Source organism: Peromyscus leucopus, chromosome 16_21, assembly GCF_004664715.2.
Source record: "Peromyscus leucopus breed LL Stock chromosome 16_21, UCI_PerLeu_2.1, whole genome shotgun sequence".
Lineage (NCBI taxonomy): Eukaryota > Metazoa > Chordata > Mammalia > Rodentia > Cricetidae > Peromyscus > Peromyscus leucopus.
The window spans coordinates 60875514-60894344 of record NC_051084.1 but is presented as its reverse complement, the minus strand read 5'-3'; the positions used below and the strand labels follow the sequence as shown (position 1 = coordinate 60894344).

At 40.2% G+C, this 18831-nt stretch overlaps 1 protein-coding gene across 2 annotated transcripts in view; it reads right to left on the bottom strand.

The window, feature by feature from the left end:
• Kcnq5 (potassium voltage-gated channel subfamily Q member 5) overlaps window positions 1–18831 on the bottom strand; it is a 543303-nt gene that overhangs the window by 71586 nt on the left and 452886 nt on the right. Inside the window, exons 7-9 of one of the 2 annotated variants that reach the window (XM_028868060.2) lie at window positions 14211–14306; window positions 4431–4525; window positions 1798–1824 (exon numbers count right to left, since the gene is read on the bottom strand). In XM_028868060.2, coding sequence (XP_028723893.1) covers window positions 1798–1824; window positions 4431–4525; window positions 14211–14306 — 218 coding nt within the window. The remainder of the gene's footprint in view (window positions 1–1797; window positions 1825–4430; window positions 4526–14210; window positions 14307–18831) is intronic. The other variant, XM_028868061.2, reaches the window with a different exon arrangement.

Here is an 18831-nt window from a genome sequence, read left to right as displayed (position 1 = left end):
GTTTTCTGATATACTAACATTGGGAAAATGTGTCTTTGGTGTTGTTATTATTGGCCTAAGGTACCCCTCTCTCAGGATTGCCAAAGAGGTCATGTTATGTTTATTCAAGCATCTATTCATGATTTATAATTTCCCCTTTGGTTGTCAAAGTTCCATTTTGGAGGATGAAACCAAGATAGGTGAACCTCCCACAAATAGTTCTGTAACCCATGCCAGAGAGAGTTTTTGACCTTAGACTTTGGAGACAAATTACCCTTTGGATAAACTGTAGATAGGAAATTCTGACATGAAGCCCTTTACATATTACTAAGAAGAGTAAAATGTAACTTGTAATGGTGAGGGGTTGTTTTGTGTAACTGTTTTCCAAGTTACTAGTCATGATGGAGGATGGTGTGGTCTATGTGGAATGTGGAATAAGGCCTATTGGTAAGAGTTGGCTAACTTTGACTCTTGGGTGTCTATGCAAATATGGTGCTTGGTTTAAAGACTAAAGACTAAAGTTCCCTTTGGTTAGAGGTATCTCTTAAAAAGAACTTTTTGGGTAGCTAAGTCTTTCTGGAGATCATTGTTTATGAATACCCAGCATTTTTTGCTCTAATTCTTATCATTCTGAAGTAGGAGAGGGTCCTGAATGCATTGGCTCATCTGCCCAGAGGGAGAACTTGAGACTGCGTACTGTATACAGCACCTCTCGTAGAAGAATGCTTGCGTGTCCTGGTCTGGGTCTGGGAATCCTTTCCTTTCTTTCTTTTTTTAATATTAATGCAGAAATGGCTAGCACAGAGTCATATCACTCCAAAGGAAGCCTCAGAACTAATTCAGTACTGTATACATATTTTATAGTGGATGTCGTCATAGACCCTCACTAGAAGCTCTCTCAGGGCAGGGGGATGCCTTGTTTTCTCTTTACTGAAGCAAATGGCTCTGTTAGGGAAACCAAAACCAAAACCAAAAGCAAAAACCAAGCCCCTATGCCCTTCTGTCCTTTCTTTTCCAGGCATCTCCTGTATTTTGTTGGTTTTGTCTACTACTACTTATACTTCAGTGTGGGGATCCACCTGGCCCTGACTTTCAGGCTTTGCTTCCAAATCTAGGTTGTTCCTAGCACTTATAACACAACTGAAAATTTTCTCTCTTGGATTCTATTCCTTCTGAGTCTTTCTAGGAGGAGCAACTACAAGTCATCTGGGGAATTGGTGGATGGGCTGTCTTCCTCTTGAAGATGAGGTTTCTTCTGTAGAACTGATAACCTGAGTAAACTTTATGGCTCTCTGAGATGGAGATAACCCACATAGGAAGTTCTTATCTCTTGTCTCTAGGGTACCTCTTGCCAAATTAAAAAAAAAAAAAAGAAAAAGAAAAAAATTCTTATCACAAGATAAACACCCCTAATATAGAAAAGTCTATTCTAGACTGCTGTCCATGCCAGCAACATTTAGAAACATTATTTTTTCTGTTGTTACGTCTTTCAAAAACTACATTTGAAAACTTTGGAAGGACTTCTGTTTGGGACAGTGGCAGACAAGAATGATCAAAGTCTGTGATTACTATGCCCCTGAATGTTCCAGGCCTTACAGACTGTTAAAAAGCACTGAGTGGGTTGGGGAAACATACTTCTATTCCCAAGGAGGGAAAAAAGAAATCAATAAAACCCAGTAAACTTTGCAGGCAATCTTGTGAAAGGTCACTTTTAATCGTGTTGTATTTGTTGATCGATTTTACTCATGAGGCACATTGAAAACATCTGTTAGGCATCTGATTTATACACAAACATGTAGCAAAAGAGAAATCACAAACCTGCTGGATGCCTCCCCTTGTTCTTTCCTTCAGGTGCGAGCAGACAGAAGAGAAATGATGATAAACCAGTGAATACATTTACAGCGGTTGATAATGGCCCCAAATGGGAGACAGAGGAACCAGGTACCTTAAGTAACCCTTCTTAAGGACAGTATGTAGAAGCAATGCTATTTATAATAACTGCACACAGCTTTCAAACATATGTTCTTGGTGGCAGATCTGAGACAGCAGCACAACATTACTTGGCAAGGCCAGAACTGCCCCCACACAGCAGAATGCCACACACTGTTTGCTTAAGAAGCAGTGGTTCTGGTCGAAGAGGCTTGGGCAAAGGTTCTCAGAGTGTTGCTGATTCCAGCGTGGCTGCAGTCCCTGTGTCTTGGGCAGACATTTGGGATTGAGACCTGGAGGCACTGATCTATGGCTGTGCTTTTGTTTATCAGTCACTTACTGAGGCAGATTTTTTTTTCCTCCTATAAGAAGAATTGAATTCCCTTGGCGTAAATAAGAAAATCTATCTCAGCCCTTACAGCCCACTGTTGGGTGGCATTTGTAATCACTCATTTGGGCAGGTTTGGGTGTTGGTAGCTTGGAGTAGGGAGGCCCATTTGCAAATGAACTGTGGGCTTTGGAGATGGTGTCTTGCTTTCTTGTGGGTCCTGGTGCTAAATGGGAAGGAGTTATATCAGACAGTGTCTAAACTGCAACTCCTCAAAGCACCCCATGGCACCCCTGCAGCCTGGTAATTTCCCACAGCCTCTTACAGTATCTGACTCTTTCTTTGAGACACCACGTTTAGACGGACTTCACCCTTCACAGAACCTTCACTCATTTTTGAGAAGAAAAATCAGGAAAATACTTTCCTCTGTATATCCCTCTCTCACTAAAACAAAGCTTTGCAATAAAGAGAGCTCAGATCTCATGTATAGTGTACATGAGAGGAAAACTGTGGCCTGGAAAGAGAAGGAGACTTCTCCATTAGAACCATGGAAGGTGCAAAGGGGGTTCAAGGCGCCAGTTCCCTGCATCTTCCAGACTCCAAGAGGTGTTTCTGAGACCTAGCTTTCATTCTGCTCCTTGAGATGAGCTTGGGGAGTGAGAGCATCAAGCGCATCCCAGAACAGTGTGGAATCAGAGCGCTGGCCCGGTGGTGTTTGGTGACAACAATGTCACTGTCAGCAGCATGAAGCTGAAGCTGACAACGGTCATTTCTTCAACACCGCAGCCCCCGATGAGCCCTGACTTGGGTTCCTATTTACATTTCTCCTGAAAACTTACTTAGGGTTCCCAACATTTGCTTTTCCTGTCTATTCTCAGCATCCTTTGAAGTGTCCGGTTCCTGTGCCACGAGACTTTAACTTCTTTCACTTTCTCTGACTGCTTCCTGCTTTGTCTCAGAAACTCAACCTTGTGCGTGGTAAGTATTCAGTGAGCACTTGCAGAATGTGTGCACAGATGAGTGAAGGTTCTTCCTCCTTCAGAGTCATTGCAATCTGAATGTCGAGAAGAAGGATACTATGTGAAGTAAACAGAGTTATAGTTATTTTTATTATATCGCCCTGCATTCAGTAAGCTTGTTAATTTTAAGTGAAACTATTCCCTAGCTCGTTGTAACTTATTTTTCTCACAAACAGAAACTGTTTTTTTTTTTTTTCTAAAGCAAAGATTCTGAACTTGGCTTCAGGGGTTCTGAGAATATATTAAAATTGTTGGCAGATTTTTGATGTTTTTTTTTTGTGTGTGTGTGTGTGTGTGTGTGCATTGGACATTATTCTGGGGAAAAGGCCCCCATTTGTGGCACATTTCACTGATTTAAGAAAGAGCAACAATAATAACAGCAGTGATTATGAACCACGAGAACAATGAGGTATCTCTGGAGTGATTTGTGTCAGGACCCCCGGGTGCCATGCACAGTACCAATGAGTGCTGTGTCCTTTGGGCTGAGTCACAGTTTTCCTGTAAGTGGGGCTGACACATGAGGTTGTAAGGAAGAGTGAGTGAAGGCGTGTCTGATGGACTCAAGGGGATAGGATGAAGGCACTTGCTTGAGAGGAAAGCAGTATATGAGTAACATACTAGGTGATGCACTTGGAGAATTTGACTCACTATTAAGTTTTTTCAGACCTCAGAATGACTTTTAATGCAAAATTGTTTTAAGTGGGAATTCAGATAATTTATATGATAACAGACCACTGTCTTCTGTCACTTGAGATGCTCTATCAGCTTTCTAACTAGTCTTCATCTTCTACAAGATGAAAATTTCCAAAGATGAAAACTGTGATTCACATATCTATTGTTCTCCAAGCAATCTCCCTGTAAAATTAGGTGATGGGTCAGGTGATTCTTGCTTTTCAAAAACTATGGTTTTAGAAGAGGAGACATTAGAGAGCTACCATATCTCTACATAATTTCAGTTCTTCCAAGACTTCAGTCATGGCCTGTGGTTGGTAAGGAATGATGCCGATTCCATGCAGTTTTATGGTTGAGTTGCTGTTAAATAGGTTTAGATGCCCTTAAGCGCGACAGAGACACTAAAACAAGTCCCAAATCAGGACTTTTTCAGCACACATACGGTTTGTTTAACCAACTAGAAATGACACAACTCCAGTACCATCTGTTCCACTGATACCTACTTGGTAGGGCTGCAGGTGTGCAGGGCCTTCAGATGTGGCTTCCAGGTCGCAATGGAAACAGACTTCTCATCGGCTGCATAGCTACGCCAAACGCACTACAGATGGCACACAGGGGCACAGGAGAGAGCAGGAAATAGAATGAAATGAACAGGGGGAATGGTTTGGTCAAGCTTGTCTATACTATGTAACCACTCCTGGAATACAAAACATAAAGCACTGCGATGTGATCCTGATAACCAAAGTGCGGCTTAAGACTTCTGTTTTGTAGATGAGACAAAACAGGAAAGGAGGTTCGATCAAGGTTGAGAAGGTTGAGAAAGTGTCTTCAGTTGGTGGCCTCTTGGTCACAACCTCCACTGGGGATTTTTCTGACTGCTTTATGGTGGTGGTTGGAGGAGCTTTTGAACCATCCATTTGAGCAATCACCTGTACTTACTTTTCCATGCAGAGTTTGGTAAATTAATTCTTTTGCAATGAGCCTGCAAATAACTCTAAATACAGGCCAAGCATTTGCTCCAATTTCTTTAGAGAAAACCTTGTATTATGATTCATTACTTAGAGAGTTCTGTTTCATGTGGCAAATTCATCTAAATGGGTCACATCCCTACTGTATAACCATCAGTCATTATTTTGAAACACAGTGAAGAAAAGTGATCTAATTATATTCTGTTTTCTAAGAATATCATTTAGTTGGACCAAAAAATTAAAAATTGCTATAACTACTTTGGAAAACTGTCTGGTAGTGTTATTGAAGTTGAATGTGTGAGTACATTATGATACGGACATTCATTCCCAGGTAAATACAATAGGTATACTTAAATACATTCACCAAAAGGTATGCACTACATTTGGGCTTTTAACCTAAAGCTGGAAATGCCCACACATCTATCAGTAGTCACGTAAATAGAAGTCTTGTAAATGGTCACATACTGCAATGTGTCTGCATAGCAACAGTTCACTGTAACTATGCTTGACAATATGGATGGGCTTCCTGTGACTAATGTCGTGTACTATAAACAAGACTCAACAGAGCACTTTCCATAGAGTTGGGAAAAACACTCTATGCTGTCAGAAGGTAGCGTAGCAGCTCCCTTTGTGGGATATTGATGGAGAAAGGGTATCCGAGAAGTCACATTTTGTTTTTCTCAGTGCCGGTTACACAGGACTGCTCAGTTCTCCTAGGAAATGTACTCTTTTTCTGTCTGCACATTGTACTTCAGTGAAATATTCAGGAAGTGACATGAAAAAATTAGAAAGACATCCAGTAGAACCTGAGGGACTTTATGTTTTCCAAGGTTATTTACTTATTTATTTTACATTTTCCAAGCAGGGTTCTTTGCCTGAACCCTTGCCCACATGGCTTGTGTTGATTCAACTGATAAATCTGTGGAAATCTGTGCTAAGTATCTTGATGGCTTATAGATAATAAAACAATTACCGCCTTATTGCCTTGACATTTAGTGTTTGGAGTTGTTTACATAAAATCTTTTTAGAGTGACCTAGACTAAGCAATAAGACACAGAGATATTGTTATTATTATCAATTTCAGCTGTTGAAGATAGTCCCACCATTGCAGTACAAGCTCGTCCCGAGTGTGAGGTGATCGATCGTCCAGCCTCAGCCTCCTAAGTGCTGAGATTTCAAGCTGGAGTTACTGAAGCTGTTTCTGTTGGAGTGAGGCCCAGAGACCCTCCACCGGTGGGGAAGTAAAGATGGCTATTTTAATGAAACTGTTTCCAGAGAGGCATGATGCATTTATGAGATTCAGACTCTGAAAGTAAGACTTTCGTACAGCTGGACACATCCGGTAGGACGGTGCACCACTCAACACTAGTGGAAAAAACCCACCGCAACAATACATTAAAAAAAAAATAGAGGGCCAGATATTACCTGTTACGTGTCACATACCACTGGGGGAGAAAGAGATTCTGAAAAAATTGGAGGCTTGATTTACAATCTGACCTAATTTCTTCATCATTTTCTATCAAATTGAGCTTAACAGCTGAGCGGCTGGGCCCCATCTTCGCTTGTAAAAATGCTGTGTCAGTGAGACAGACACCCAGAAGGGTGAAATGATTTCTGTTCTGGAGCTGAGATTAGTCAATGGTCACCGTGGAGGTAGAGAGCATCAATTGTACTACTCCCCCATTTGTTTTACTGTGTCTTTACTTTTTGGGGACCATAATATAATTATAACACTTTCTCCTTCCCTCCTTCCAGACCTTCCACATAGCCCTCCTCACTCTCTTTCAAATCCGTGGCCTCTTCTTTCATGAATTGTTGTTACCTGCATATATGGATAGGTAGATGTCTATATTTCCTAAATGCAGCCTGCTCAGTCTGTATAAGGTTACTTGTGTGTGTGCTTTCCACACACTCCTATATTCTTAGTAACCTCCTCTGTCCTTGAGCCCCACTAATTGCTTCTAGCAATTGAAATTCAAGTCCCCATTCATATGTCCCAGAACCTAATGTTCCTGTATTTTAAAGTCCAAATCACATAGTATAAAGTCAAATAGTTCCGTCCAGGGATCCCCGTGGATCCAAATGAACCAATTTGCATGGCATATGTGGCTACAGAGGACAAGTTAACAAAAAGACAAAGGAAAGCCAAACTTGCTATTTATGGGGCAATTCTGGTGGCAGCGTACGTAGGCAGGCAAACAAATCTGAACTTTAGTCCTGAGTTGAAAGTACTAAGCCCATGGAGTTCTCTGTGTGGGGCATGTTCAGTTTGTATTGTTTGGATCAGGACAACTATGACTCATTTGACTCTTTCTAAACATAGTCCAGAAAAATTCAGCCGACCATCCAAAGGTAGACCAACACTAGACTGAAATTTTCAAGGTGCATGTTTTAAAATATCCGTCCTGAAAGACTGCGAGTGTCAGCCAGCAATCATTTCTCCTTTCGCCCGCTTTAACTCTTGTGTAATTTCTATTTTAGTAATGCATATACTAAACACCACCTTGCATTATGCATGCCTATCAGCTGCTTTGCTCATGTTCAGGCTCCTGTCACCATCTCATGTTCCTTCTGGCCCATCCCATCACCACCCTCTGCTCCTCAATAATCTCTTGTTTACTTTTATGATACACATATATTTACTGGTTTATTTATTTAAATATAGACTATGCTTGCAGTATGGCTTATTGTGCTTAACTAGATGATTTCTTGTCCTATCCTTTTTTTCTGCAAATGACATATTTTTGTTCTTCATGGCTGAACAAAAATGCACTCTCTCTCTCTCTCTCTCTCTGTGTGTGTGTGCATATGTAACATTTTCCTTATTTATTCATCTGTTAATGGGCACTAGATTGGTTCTGTATCTTCTATTGTGAATACTGCTCCAACAAATGTGGATGTGCAAACATCTCTGTGGCATGCTGACTTGGGTTCCTTCTGATGGGTGGGTCACTGGATCATATGGTAGTTCTCCTTTTTTCTTAGGAATCCTTACTTTTAAGGGCTATGCTCTTTATTTCAATTTTAGGTATTATTAACCAATTTTTGATTATGGAAGACAATAAAATAGTCCATTCACATTCCATCTTTGCTTTCTCTCATCCTGTTGACATTTTTATATCTCTATTTTTGGTTATTAGTGCTTGCATTCTTATAACCAGGTCAGTTTTGTTTTCAGTTTGCTGGTGTAGAGATGTCAGTATAATTCAATTGTGTGTGTGTGTGTGTGTGTGTGTGTGTGTGTGTGTGTGTGTGTGTGTGTGTTGGGCCAGGGAATATCTAGTTTGACTATCCACTAAGTGCTATGATTACTTTTTCTTTCATATTTATTTATGTATATTGCATATACATATATTACTTTATTTTCAGTTACTACTGTCTTATTTTCATTTTGTGATTTGCTTTTATTAACTATTACAAAGTTACGGCATTCCTAATCTTTCCTGAAGAAACAGCAAAGCCTTTCAGTCAAATGCATTACAGAATGTATCAATTCCATTTCCATTTGTACCCCCATGCTCAGTTCCTGCTAACAATGCTGGCATTCCTGCCCCTCACTTGAGAAAATGCCTCCATCAGATTGCATATAGGTAAGTCTGTAGAGCATTTCCTTGATTAATAATTGCTGTGAAAGGGCCCAGCCCATGGTGGATAGTGCCATGCCCATGGGCAGGCAGTACTGGGAGTTATAAGGAAGCAGACTGAATCAAACATTAGGTAGATTAGAGAATCCTGAGTAGGTAGGGTGGGGATTATAAGAGTCAGAGGGGTCAAGGACACCACAAGAAAACAGCCCACAGAATCAACTATCCTGGGCTCACAGGGGCTCATCGAGACTGAACTGACAATCAGGGAGCCTGCATGGGTCTGACCTCGGCACTCTGCATATATGAACAGTTGTGTAGCTCGGTCTACTTGGGGGACTCCTAACTGTGGGGGAAAGGGCTGTTTCTGACTCTTTTACTGGCTTTTGGGACCCTTTTCCTCATATACCGGGTTGCCTGTCCAGCCTTAATATGGGGGGGGGGGAGGTGTCTAGTCTTACTGCAACTTGAAATGCCATATTTGGTTGACGCCCATGGGAGGCCTGTCCTTTTCTTAAGAGAAAGGAGGAGGAGTGGATGGGGCTGGGAGGAGAGGAATGAGGGGAAACTACTGTCAGGATGAAAAAAGAAAGAAAGAAAGAGGGAAGGGAGAAAGACTGGAGAGAGAGAGAGAGAGAGAGAGAGAGAGAGAGAGAGAGAGAGAGAGAGAGAGAGAGAGAGAAGGGCTAACTATGCCATGGGGAGAGAGCCAGTAGTTGGCATTCCTTCGTGGCCTCTGTTTTAGTTCTGGACTCCAGGTTCCAGCCCTGACTTCCCTAGACGGTGGGTGGGCTGTGATAGGGACATGTGAGCCTTTCCTCTTCAAGTTGTTTTTGGTCATGGTGTTCTATCACAGCACAAGGAAGAAAATTAGGAAAGTACATAAATTTTGGGGCTCTTGGATGATTCTAAACCTCTTTGTGTTATTCTCATACTCCATGAATGGTTTGTCTTGGTACAGAATGCTAGGTTGCAAGTACTCTTTCTTCCCAATGAATTTATTTTCCTGTGCTCTAAGTGTTGAGTTTCTAGTGAGATATCCAATGTCATGTTAATTCTTCACCCTTCGGATATGCTCAGTTTTGAAAAGCATTTAGGATGCCTGATTTTACAAGCGTTCTGATGTCTCTCTGTGATAATCTTGGTATGAAGGTTTTAAGTTCGTAGTGCAGGCATTTGGTGGAGTCTTTTATTATGGCTACTCCTGCCCCCCAGTTTTAAGAATCATAGTGTACTGTTTCCCTGGTAAAACCCTCCCCTTAGTTTTCCTGTACTCTGTGTGCTCTGAGGTACCTGTGTTAGTTGGGTCTTTGGACCTCAACAAGAGGTACTTCGATTTTCATTTTCTTTCTTGTCTTTTTATTTCATGTTCTGAGATACCGTTACAATCTTGTGTTTCCTTCTATTTTTTCTGCTTTCATGTTTTAATAGCTATCATTTGGCTTTCTTAATCTGTTTTGCTCTGTGACTGAAGCATGACACAGGGGGCTTCATCTGGTACAACTGGCCTTTTAGTACAGTGACTGGCAGCCTCCCTTTAGGATGGCTGAGTGAGGACCAAGTGATTTCACTAAACAAAGCTAAAGCTTCAATATGCAGCTTGTTTTCTTTGGGAACAGTCAGCTTTATGGCAGGATAATCTTCCAGCCCTCCTCTCACGGTTCTGTCAGTTTATATAAAAAGTTCACGAAATTGTTGTTTTTGTTTTTACTCGACACGGAACAGGTTCAATTTCTCCAGAATAAGCCTCTATTATGGACCTCTGATGAATTTGTTGGTGCCTACCCAGAAGCTCAGTAATGCCTACAGAGGGCACAATGCTGATTTTTGAACCATATCCCTGATCTGCCCCAAGGCTCAGGGGACAGTGAAGAAATGGGAGCAGAAAGGATGCAAGAGCCAGAAGATGGGGAGGAGGGATATGAAATGCTGTCTTCTGGCCATGGCATGACCATTGCACAGAACTCACAGCAGTCATTATTACATATAAGAGATTAAAGTACTTAAAAGTTCCAGCGTGAATAGGGCAGGAAACCCTATCCCTTTTCTTCAGGTGGATGGCCATCATCCCAGCGGATGACACAATACTCAGGTGAACATATTGACATCACCAACTGGACTCAGTGGGTTGTTAAAAAAAAGTTGGGAGGGAGATGTGTCGGTGGGGAACAGAACATTGTATACATGTATGAAATTTTGCAAAAAATAAAATAAAATGAAGAAGTACTGGATTTGGACTCAGACAGCAAGGATTTAGTTCTAGCTCTGATGAGGCTTATCTTGATGATCACGTGATACATTGTGTTGGAAGCACTCTGCAAACTAAAAAGACGCTGTGAGTCTTAGGCATTATTAATAAAAGTTGTGACATTTGGGCAGGTATTCAGAGTGTTACTGAGAGCTGATTTCGTTTCCCAGACCGCTCCACTTGAAAAGTTAATTTAAATGAGTCACGCAAAAGATATTGACACAGCTAAGTTTGCTGTGAGCTTCTGGGCTTTGAAACTTTCTTTCTAAATCCTTGAGATGGCTGGTTAATTTAGTTCTTTCACCAACCAAATGACAAAGCAATTTGAGCATCTCACTTGCTGTGGTGGAAAGAGTGTGGCTCAGCCTTAACACAAACAAAATTTGCCTTTGATCTTGATGCTTTATATATTCAGCAAACCGGCAGGTGTATGGGTAAGAAATGAAAGGATCAGCAAATGAAGCTTGTTTTTCAACCTACTTTATCCTTAAAAAGTCATATATAAATTGAAAAATAGATTTCCATAATGACTAACTAAAGCCTACCCCCTGGATTCTGTTCAGAGACTATGTAAAGGAGATGCAATGGACAAATGGATTGTATGTTATCCCTGTGCAGCATAAATAAATCAATTTCATTGAAATGAGGGGGCAGCTACTTTCTAAATGATCAAATTCAATTTTAGACTCCTTAAACTAAGCATAGATTTTAAGGTATTCTTAAACATTTTAAGTCACGTAGTTTGTGCTCTTTTTTGTCACAAACAATTTGGAGTTTTAAGTAAAATTCATGATTTCACTCTATTATTACTTTCATTTTACAAGTTCACTTGCTAACCACAATACTCGTTACATAATCAAGTTGCACAAAATGGAGCTCAAGGCCTCTGAGCTAAACTGTTCAGTTGACATCTGCACCTATTATGGGTTGTCTTGCTTTGGAGAAAGACATATACTCCTCTTCTCTAATGATTTGCTGCATGAAAAACAATTTGTTCTGAGGTTCAGTTGGAAACTGTTCCTCATGATTCAGTAGTTGATAAGGACACAGCAAATGGGAAAAGTCTCTGCCGTGATTCTTGGAGGTATGTCCAATCCAGTATGGCAGCTGACAGCCACTTAAGAGCTGAACCTTAGATAAGTGTCTAGAAATCAGTTTTTACTCTTTAATTCACTTAGCTTTAAATAGCAACATGGAGCTAGTGGTTACTGCATCGGCAGCACAGCCCTGCATTGTTACAGTTGATGTGCACAGGAGACTTCTGCAAGGGTTTGCCTCTCAACAGAACAGCTCACTTCTAGGAAGTTTAATATCTGGAAGATGGTTTATTGGTTCTATACATAAATAGGGCTTGTTGCTCAGTGGGATTCCGGGAGCCTCTTGAACAAATTGTGCACTCACAAGTTGGAGAATTGTTCTATAGTGAAGGAAAATTGAGGGTAAAGATAGTAAAGAGAGAAAAAAAAAACCTATAGAAATCTGAAAGCATGTACATCAGTGAAGAGTGCTTACAGATGAAAAGTGGTGAGTATTCTGTGTGCCTGTAGGGCACACTTCTATCATTATGGGATTACTGTTGGGTTTCAGACTTTTTAATACTGGAGATTCAACCAAGGGACTCATACATACCAGGGAAACACTCATCATTAAACTACATTCCCAGGCCCTGGCCACTGAGCTTAAGCTCCTATTAATTTAGGGACCTTTTCTGCAAGAAAGTAATTTTACTGTTTTCATTTGTAATCTTTTAAAGACAGTTTTAATTATTTATTTTTTTATGTGTATGGGTGCTTTGCCCGAACGTGTGCCTGCACACCATGTGGGTGTCTGGTGCCTTCAGAGGCCAGAGGAGGGTGTCAGGTTATTAAGACTTTAGTTACAGGTAGACATGAGCCATCATGGGGGTGCTGGGAAACAAGCGAGGGTTTTCTGGGAGAGCAACCAGCGCTCTTCCCTGCCGAGCCATCTCTCCAGCCCTCATTTATTTATCTTTTAAAGTGGTGGAAAAATAGTGACTGTCAGTGATTTTCCTTGAAATTCATGCCCGATGGTCCATTTCTTGTAAACAGTTGTAAAATAGTATTGTGTTTAAAACTAATGCCCTATTTAATCAGTAGATACAGATTTCCTTCAGGATATAACTAAGTCACACCGCTCTCTTCCTAGCTCCATTTCTGTTGGAAGTAAGGCATGCCACAGACATAGGCAAAGGCTAATGGGATGGTTCACAATTGTTACAACCGAGTAGTTCAGCTACTCAAAACTGCAATCTAAATTAAAGCAATGTACTACTTGCTACATCTGCATGTAAACAGTTCTTTTAGTGCCTCCTATATGCATTCCAGCATCTTCAGGTTTAAAGCTTGGGGCTTCAGCTGCTTTTAAGGAAAGGAGATAACTTGGGATTGTAGGGCTATTGCGTTCGTTGTAAAATGCTAACTTCATATCATTGATCTAGTAAAAAAAATCTTGTGATTCTCAACTTGGTTCTATTCCCAAAAGACATGGGAGACAGCCATACTCTCTACTACACCACTAAAGCAGTTAACAAAAACAGAAACAGAACAAAACAACAGCAAAACCAAAACAAACTAACAAGGAAGTATAGATGGCAAAAAGAGATAAATAGTTTAGGAAAATGTTGACACAAATCCTGGGCTATTGAAAAGAAAATGAAATGTTAGCACAAAACCAGTGTATTATGAACTAGCTTCAAACAATATGCTTATTATTTAATACACTCTAATCTCTAATGCACTTCAGGTCATCTCCCTACAAGACATTAAAAGTAATTCCACAGACATGAAACCTTAGCATTCTTTTTTTTTTTTTTTTTTTTTTTTTTTTTTTGTTTTGTTTTTTTTTGTTTTTTTGTTTTTTTGGTTTTTCGAGACAGGGTTTCTCTGTGTAGCTTTGCGCCTTTCCTGGAACTCACTTGGTAGCCCAGGCTGGCCTCGAACTCACAAAGATCCGCCTGGCTCTGCCTCCCGAGTGCTGGGATTAAAGGCGTGCGCCACCACCGCCCGGCGAAACCTTAGCATTCTAAACATGTCTGTTTTTCCCAGCAGAAGCATCCAACAGGCTAGAGAAAGTCATGGGAATATCAGGAATGATGCTGCATTCTGCTCCATCTCTTAATGACCAATTAAGTTTCACACAGTGATTCATAAAATATACTAGGTCTTTCCAGGAGTGACATGACCGGTAACCCCTGCACAGTGTTGCTGGTAATGGTTAATTAATCTGAACAACACATAGCCTATTTTCTGAAAAACATACTTTGTTGTTGTTGTCTGGGTAAGGGACAACACCTACTCAAATTCTAGGCTGTTCATTAAAGTTTGACTTCATTTTTTTTTTTTTTTTTTTTTTTTAAGACAGTTCAGTAGCTCTAGGAAGCAATGAAGCATGGTAACTAGAAAATGACCCAACAAGAACTTCTGGAGACAGATGTTGCCATCTACCTATCACACTGACATTTACCTGAATGAGGTTGGCAGCTGGGTTCCTTCTTTTCTCAAAATGTTTCTGGCGGTGCTGTTCCTGTACTTTTAATGCAAAACCTGAGCCAAGAATGCCCTGGAACAAAATACAAAAAAAAAAAAAAAATAATAACGTTTTAAAGATCTTTCAAATGAATCTATAAAAAAGACAAACATTATGTAATGTGTTGACAATACATACACACATTATTTATACAAAGCAGTATTATCTCTGCTACAACAGTGCCAGGTAGTAGCAAGCTGTTGGGTAATACTACCCAAAAAGCATGACTCTTGTTCTGTAGTAAATCAACTGGACATTATCAATAATTGATTTCTGGTATCATAAGAAGCATCACACCTAGAAAAATGATCATTAAATTCAAGCAAGTGGTTTTAAGTGATAGAATTTAGGGGCATAAACTCTACTTTGGACTGGACTGGGGTTTAAGTTTGGGAGCTTTAGTCTTGCTTCTGTAGACACAAGGCTACTTTTAGTACTGATGAGACACTGGGGATTGTACATTCATCATACTCCAAATTGGGAAAAATGGAGGTGAGGTTCACAATGATCCCAGTGGTAGCCCTTGAAGATGGGCTCTCCTCGGTTTTGGAGCTGGAGGTTTTGCTTGTCTGTATGTCAGAAACAGGAGCATGATAGCTTGACAAGTCTACTCATGTTTTCCTCAGTTTTAATCTGGTACTTTCAGCATGTCTTGCATTTTCGTTTGTTTGTTTGTTTGTTTTGATTTGATTTGATTTGGTTCTGGCTCACCTGTTTGGAATATGGGGTTAGTGAGATTACTATACCATTAAATTATGTGTATGTGCATTTGTGTGTGCAAGTAAGAGGATTTCAGAAGATGGAGTCAGTTCTCCTGGACCTGAAGATAAGAGTGGTTGAAAGCTGCTTACTGTGGGTGCTGGGGAATGGAATCCAGCCTTCTACAAGAATAGTGTGTACTCTTAACCATCTCTAGATCCAGCCGTCTTGTCGTTGCTAGTTTGATTTCCTATTGCTTATTATCTTTTTTTTTATATTTTTGTTTTTCAAGACAGGGTTTCTCTGTGTAGTCCTGGAACTAGCTCTGTAGACTAAGCTGGCCTCGAACTCACAGAGACCTTCCTGCCTCTATCTCCTGAGTGCTTGGATTAAGGCATGCACCACCACCACCTGGCTTCATGCTTTTCATCTTGAACTGTGAAAATTCTAGTTCTTTGATGTTTGCCTCTCTTTTCAGTTCATTTAGGTTCGACATTTGTGAAATCATGATGCCTTTTGTCTCAACCTTGGGTTCATATTCAGAGATTGCTAAATTCTTCAGTCTTGTGTTCTTGACTTCACTAGTATGACACTGGGGGCTCCACTGCTTTTCGGTCTGTGGGTTTTATTTGCTAGCTCTAAATTATGAGCCCTTTGTAAGCTTCAAGGAGTCTGACCCTTAGGTTAGAGATGGGTATCTTAAGCACCAAGTCGGTATCTTCTGCAGGTAAGAAGCACCCAGTGCCACCCTTCCTCAGCTCAAAGGTGATACCTCCTGGAAAATGGTATTTGTTTATCTCTAGATGGTATTCAGTCTTGGCCACGTGACAACTCTGCTGAGATACTTTGGGGCTCTAGATAACCTTTGACCTTTTCCTCTTATCTTGAGACTTCACAATTCTAAGCACATCGGTGACAATAACCAGACAATAAGTAATGCAATCATGTTTAGAATACAGAATTGTAAAATAATACTATTTGCTACTAGTATGCAGAGCCCTCCTCTATTATTAATTAAGATAAATGACTGTGCCCTGAAACGAGCAATTAAATCATGGGTTCTGTTTTCTCTCTGCCTTCAGTGCAGGTCTTGTACTGTCTAATGTCTCCATCTCATACAGCTGTGATTACACAAGCTAAGCTTTGTAGAAAGCTGCTTTGTACGGTCGGTTTATAGATTTAAATAATATTTCTTGCACTTGCTATCACAAATGCTCTCCTCTTCCAAATACTTTTTTGTTGTAGTTCTTAAATGAGGCTATGTGGGAAAGACTGACTGATTTTTCTTTTAACTTCATTTCCCATTAAGTATAAACACACAGGAGAGAACACAAAATATCTTTATAATATGTAATATATATATATAGTCAATATTTGTGTATTACTTGCTCTGAACATAATTCAGATTTTTATAGACATTGGGTTAACAGCAATAGCTATCATTTTTGAGTACAATATATGGATAAGGGGGTTGAGAGTCACATCCCTTTTGAAAATGAACACAGGTCCTACATAGTACAATTTAATATCTACAAAGCAAACTAAGATATTCTGAAAATCACTTGGCATTGCTTGGAAACATATTTTAGTAGATGGCAGCTGTTTACTACACGTCTCTTGTGCCAGACTGTACATTATAGCAGTTATTAAGCCTGGTCTGCTCCCTGTCTTGTTATGTCTCTATTCCAACTTTTCTCTACCTCTATTCACATAAAGGCCAGTGTCTCTAAGCAGAAGTCTGTTAGGATTTATGCACACAGACGCACCCTGGCTTCATCTTTCAATATGCACACCATCTCTTAAAATGCTGACAATAGGTACAAAACATTTTTTAATAAAATTTATTTATTCTATGTGTTTTTCCCATCATGTATCTTGATCTCATTCATTCCCTGTCCCTTTGTAGATGCAAAAATCTTACAAATTGCTTTTCATTAACTTTCTAGATTAACAGGAATTAAAATTTTAGGTTTTAATATTGATTAAATATTTTATATTGATTAATTCAATCAATTATTATTTGATTCTAGGCCAATAAATGCTACATAAATACCAAGTGAGAAAAACATCTTGACAAAAATTTAAAATGTTTACTCCTCCTTATCATTCAATTTTAAGAAGCCCAATTTGCCCCCTCAACATGGGAACCAAGCAATATTGACTTTTAACATGTGTTTATATTTTGCAATCTATTTTTGTTTATATTTATTAACATTTATAATATATTAAAATATATTTTTAATATTTGTAATATATTAACAAATGTTGAGAAAATATTTGTTAATATTTTTAATGCTTGAAGATAGTAGCAAATGTGTGTTTGTGGAATAATTAACATTTCAAGTCAAATAGAACTAGTTGTTACATTGAACTTAAACTAGCTGGATATCTGAAGGAGCTGATTCTTGATAAAGGCCAATTTCTTCAGAATAAATGCCACTTATAGCTAGGGTATCCATTCAGGAGGAGCAAGCCAGACCGGCTTGTAACAAGGCTGCTGTGAAGAAGTCAGGTTGGTCTGCAGCGGTTTAGGAGCCTAGGACTGGAGGGAGCTGGAGAGGTGGGCTAGAGTGGAGTTTGGGGTAAGTGACCTGTTGATCCTGTGAGGTGCAACAGAGTCCTTCTGCTGTCAAGGTCAGATAGGAAACCATGGTCCGTTTCCTGGGTTGTGGAATCCCCAAAGAAGAAAGGTTCACAATCCTCTTCAACCTTTTCTTGGTGGTTTGAATAAGAATGGCCCCCATAGGAACTTATATTTGAATGCTTAGTCGTCAGGGAGTGGCACTACTCAGAAGGGTTAAGGGGTGTGGCTTTGTTGGAGGGAGTGTGTCATTGGGGGTGGGCGTTGAGGTTTAAGAAGCCCATGCCAGGCCCAGACTATTTTTTTCTGCTTGTGGATCAGGATGTCATTCTTAGCTACTGTTCCTGGGCTACAATGAGCACCATGCTCCCTGCCACAGGGATAGTGGACTGACCCTTTGAAACTATAAGCAAGCCCCCCATTAAATGCTTTCCTATGTAAGAGTTGCCTTGATCATGGTGTCTCTTCACAGCAACAGAACAGATCAGTGACTAAGACAGAAGTCAGTATCAGGATAGTGAGTATGGCTATGTCAGACCTGACCATGTTCTTCTGGGGACCATTGTGAAAGGACTTGGAAACTCTGGCCTAGAAAATCCATCGAATACTAAGGGCTCAATAAGCTTTTCTGTAGGAGTTTGGAAGATAAGAATATTGAGAACAGGTAAGGTGACCTGCTGACGTCCCACGCAACCCAAGTCAGAAGCTCATTTTTTAATAAAAGGGGGACCTGTAGGGCCCTGGCCCCTGTTTTGGGTAACTGTTGCCTTGCTTGCGGACCTTGACCTTGATATCCTCCCTATGCTAATTCCCTGCCAAGTTCCACCCTCCTGAATGCTTAAGGGAAGTTCCTTGTCTGTGTATCCTGAATAATGGGCGTTAACAGCTTAGATGCAAGATTGTAAAACATCAGTAGTGAACTTCTGCCCTCCAGGGTTCTCCCATTGTGCTGTAAGCCTGTATTTAAGACCTCCTCTCTCCTTCAATAAATGACATTCGGCATTTAATATATATATAAATAATTGAAAAAAAAAGAATATTGAGAACAATGCAGATGATGGAGGCCTGGCTTATGAAGTTTCAGAGGGAAACAAAGACTCTACTGGGATTTTTTTTGTGAAGAATCTGTGGTGTCTGGTTAGCTAGAGCTGAAGAATGAGCTGTGATTCACAAGAGGCCAGAACCACTAAAGTAAAACCTTTGCTTTGCTGGGACAGTGGATGCTGGTCAGCTAGGGCTGAGAAATTAGCTGTGATTAAGAAAAGACCAGCATCCTTG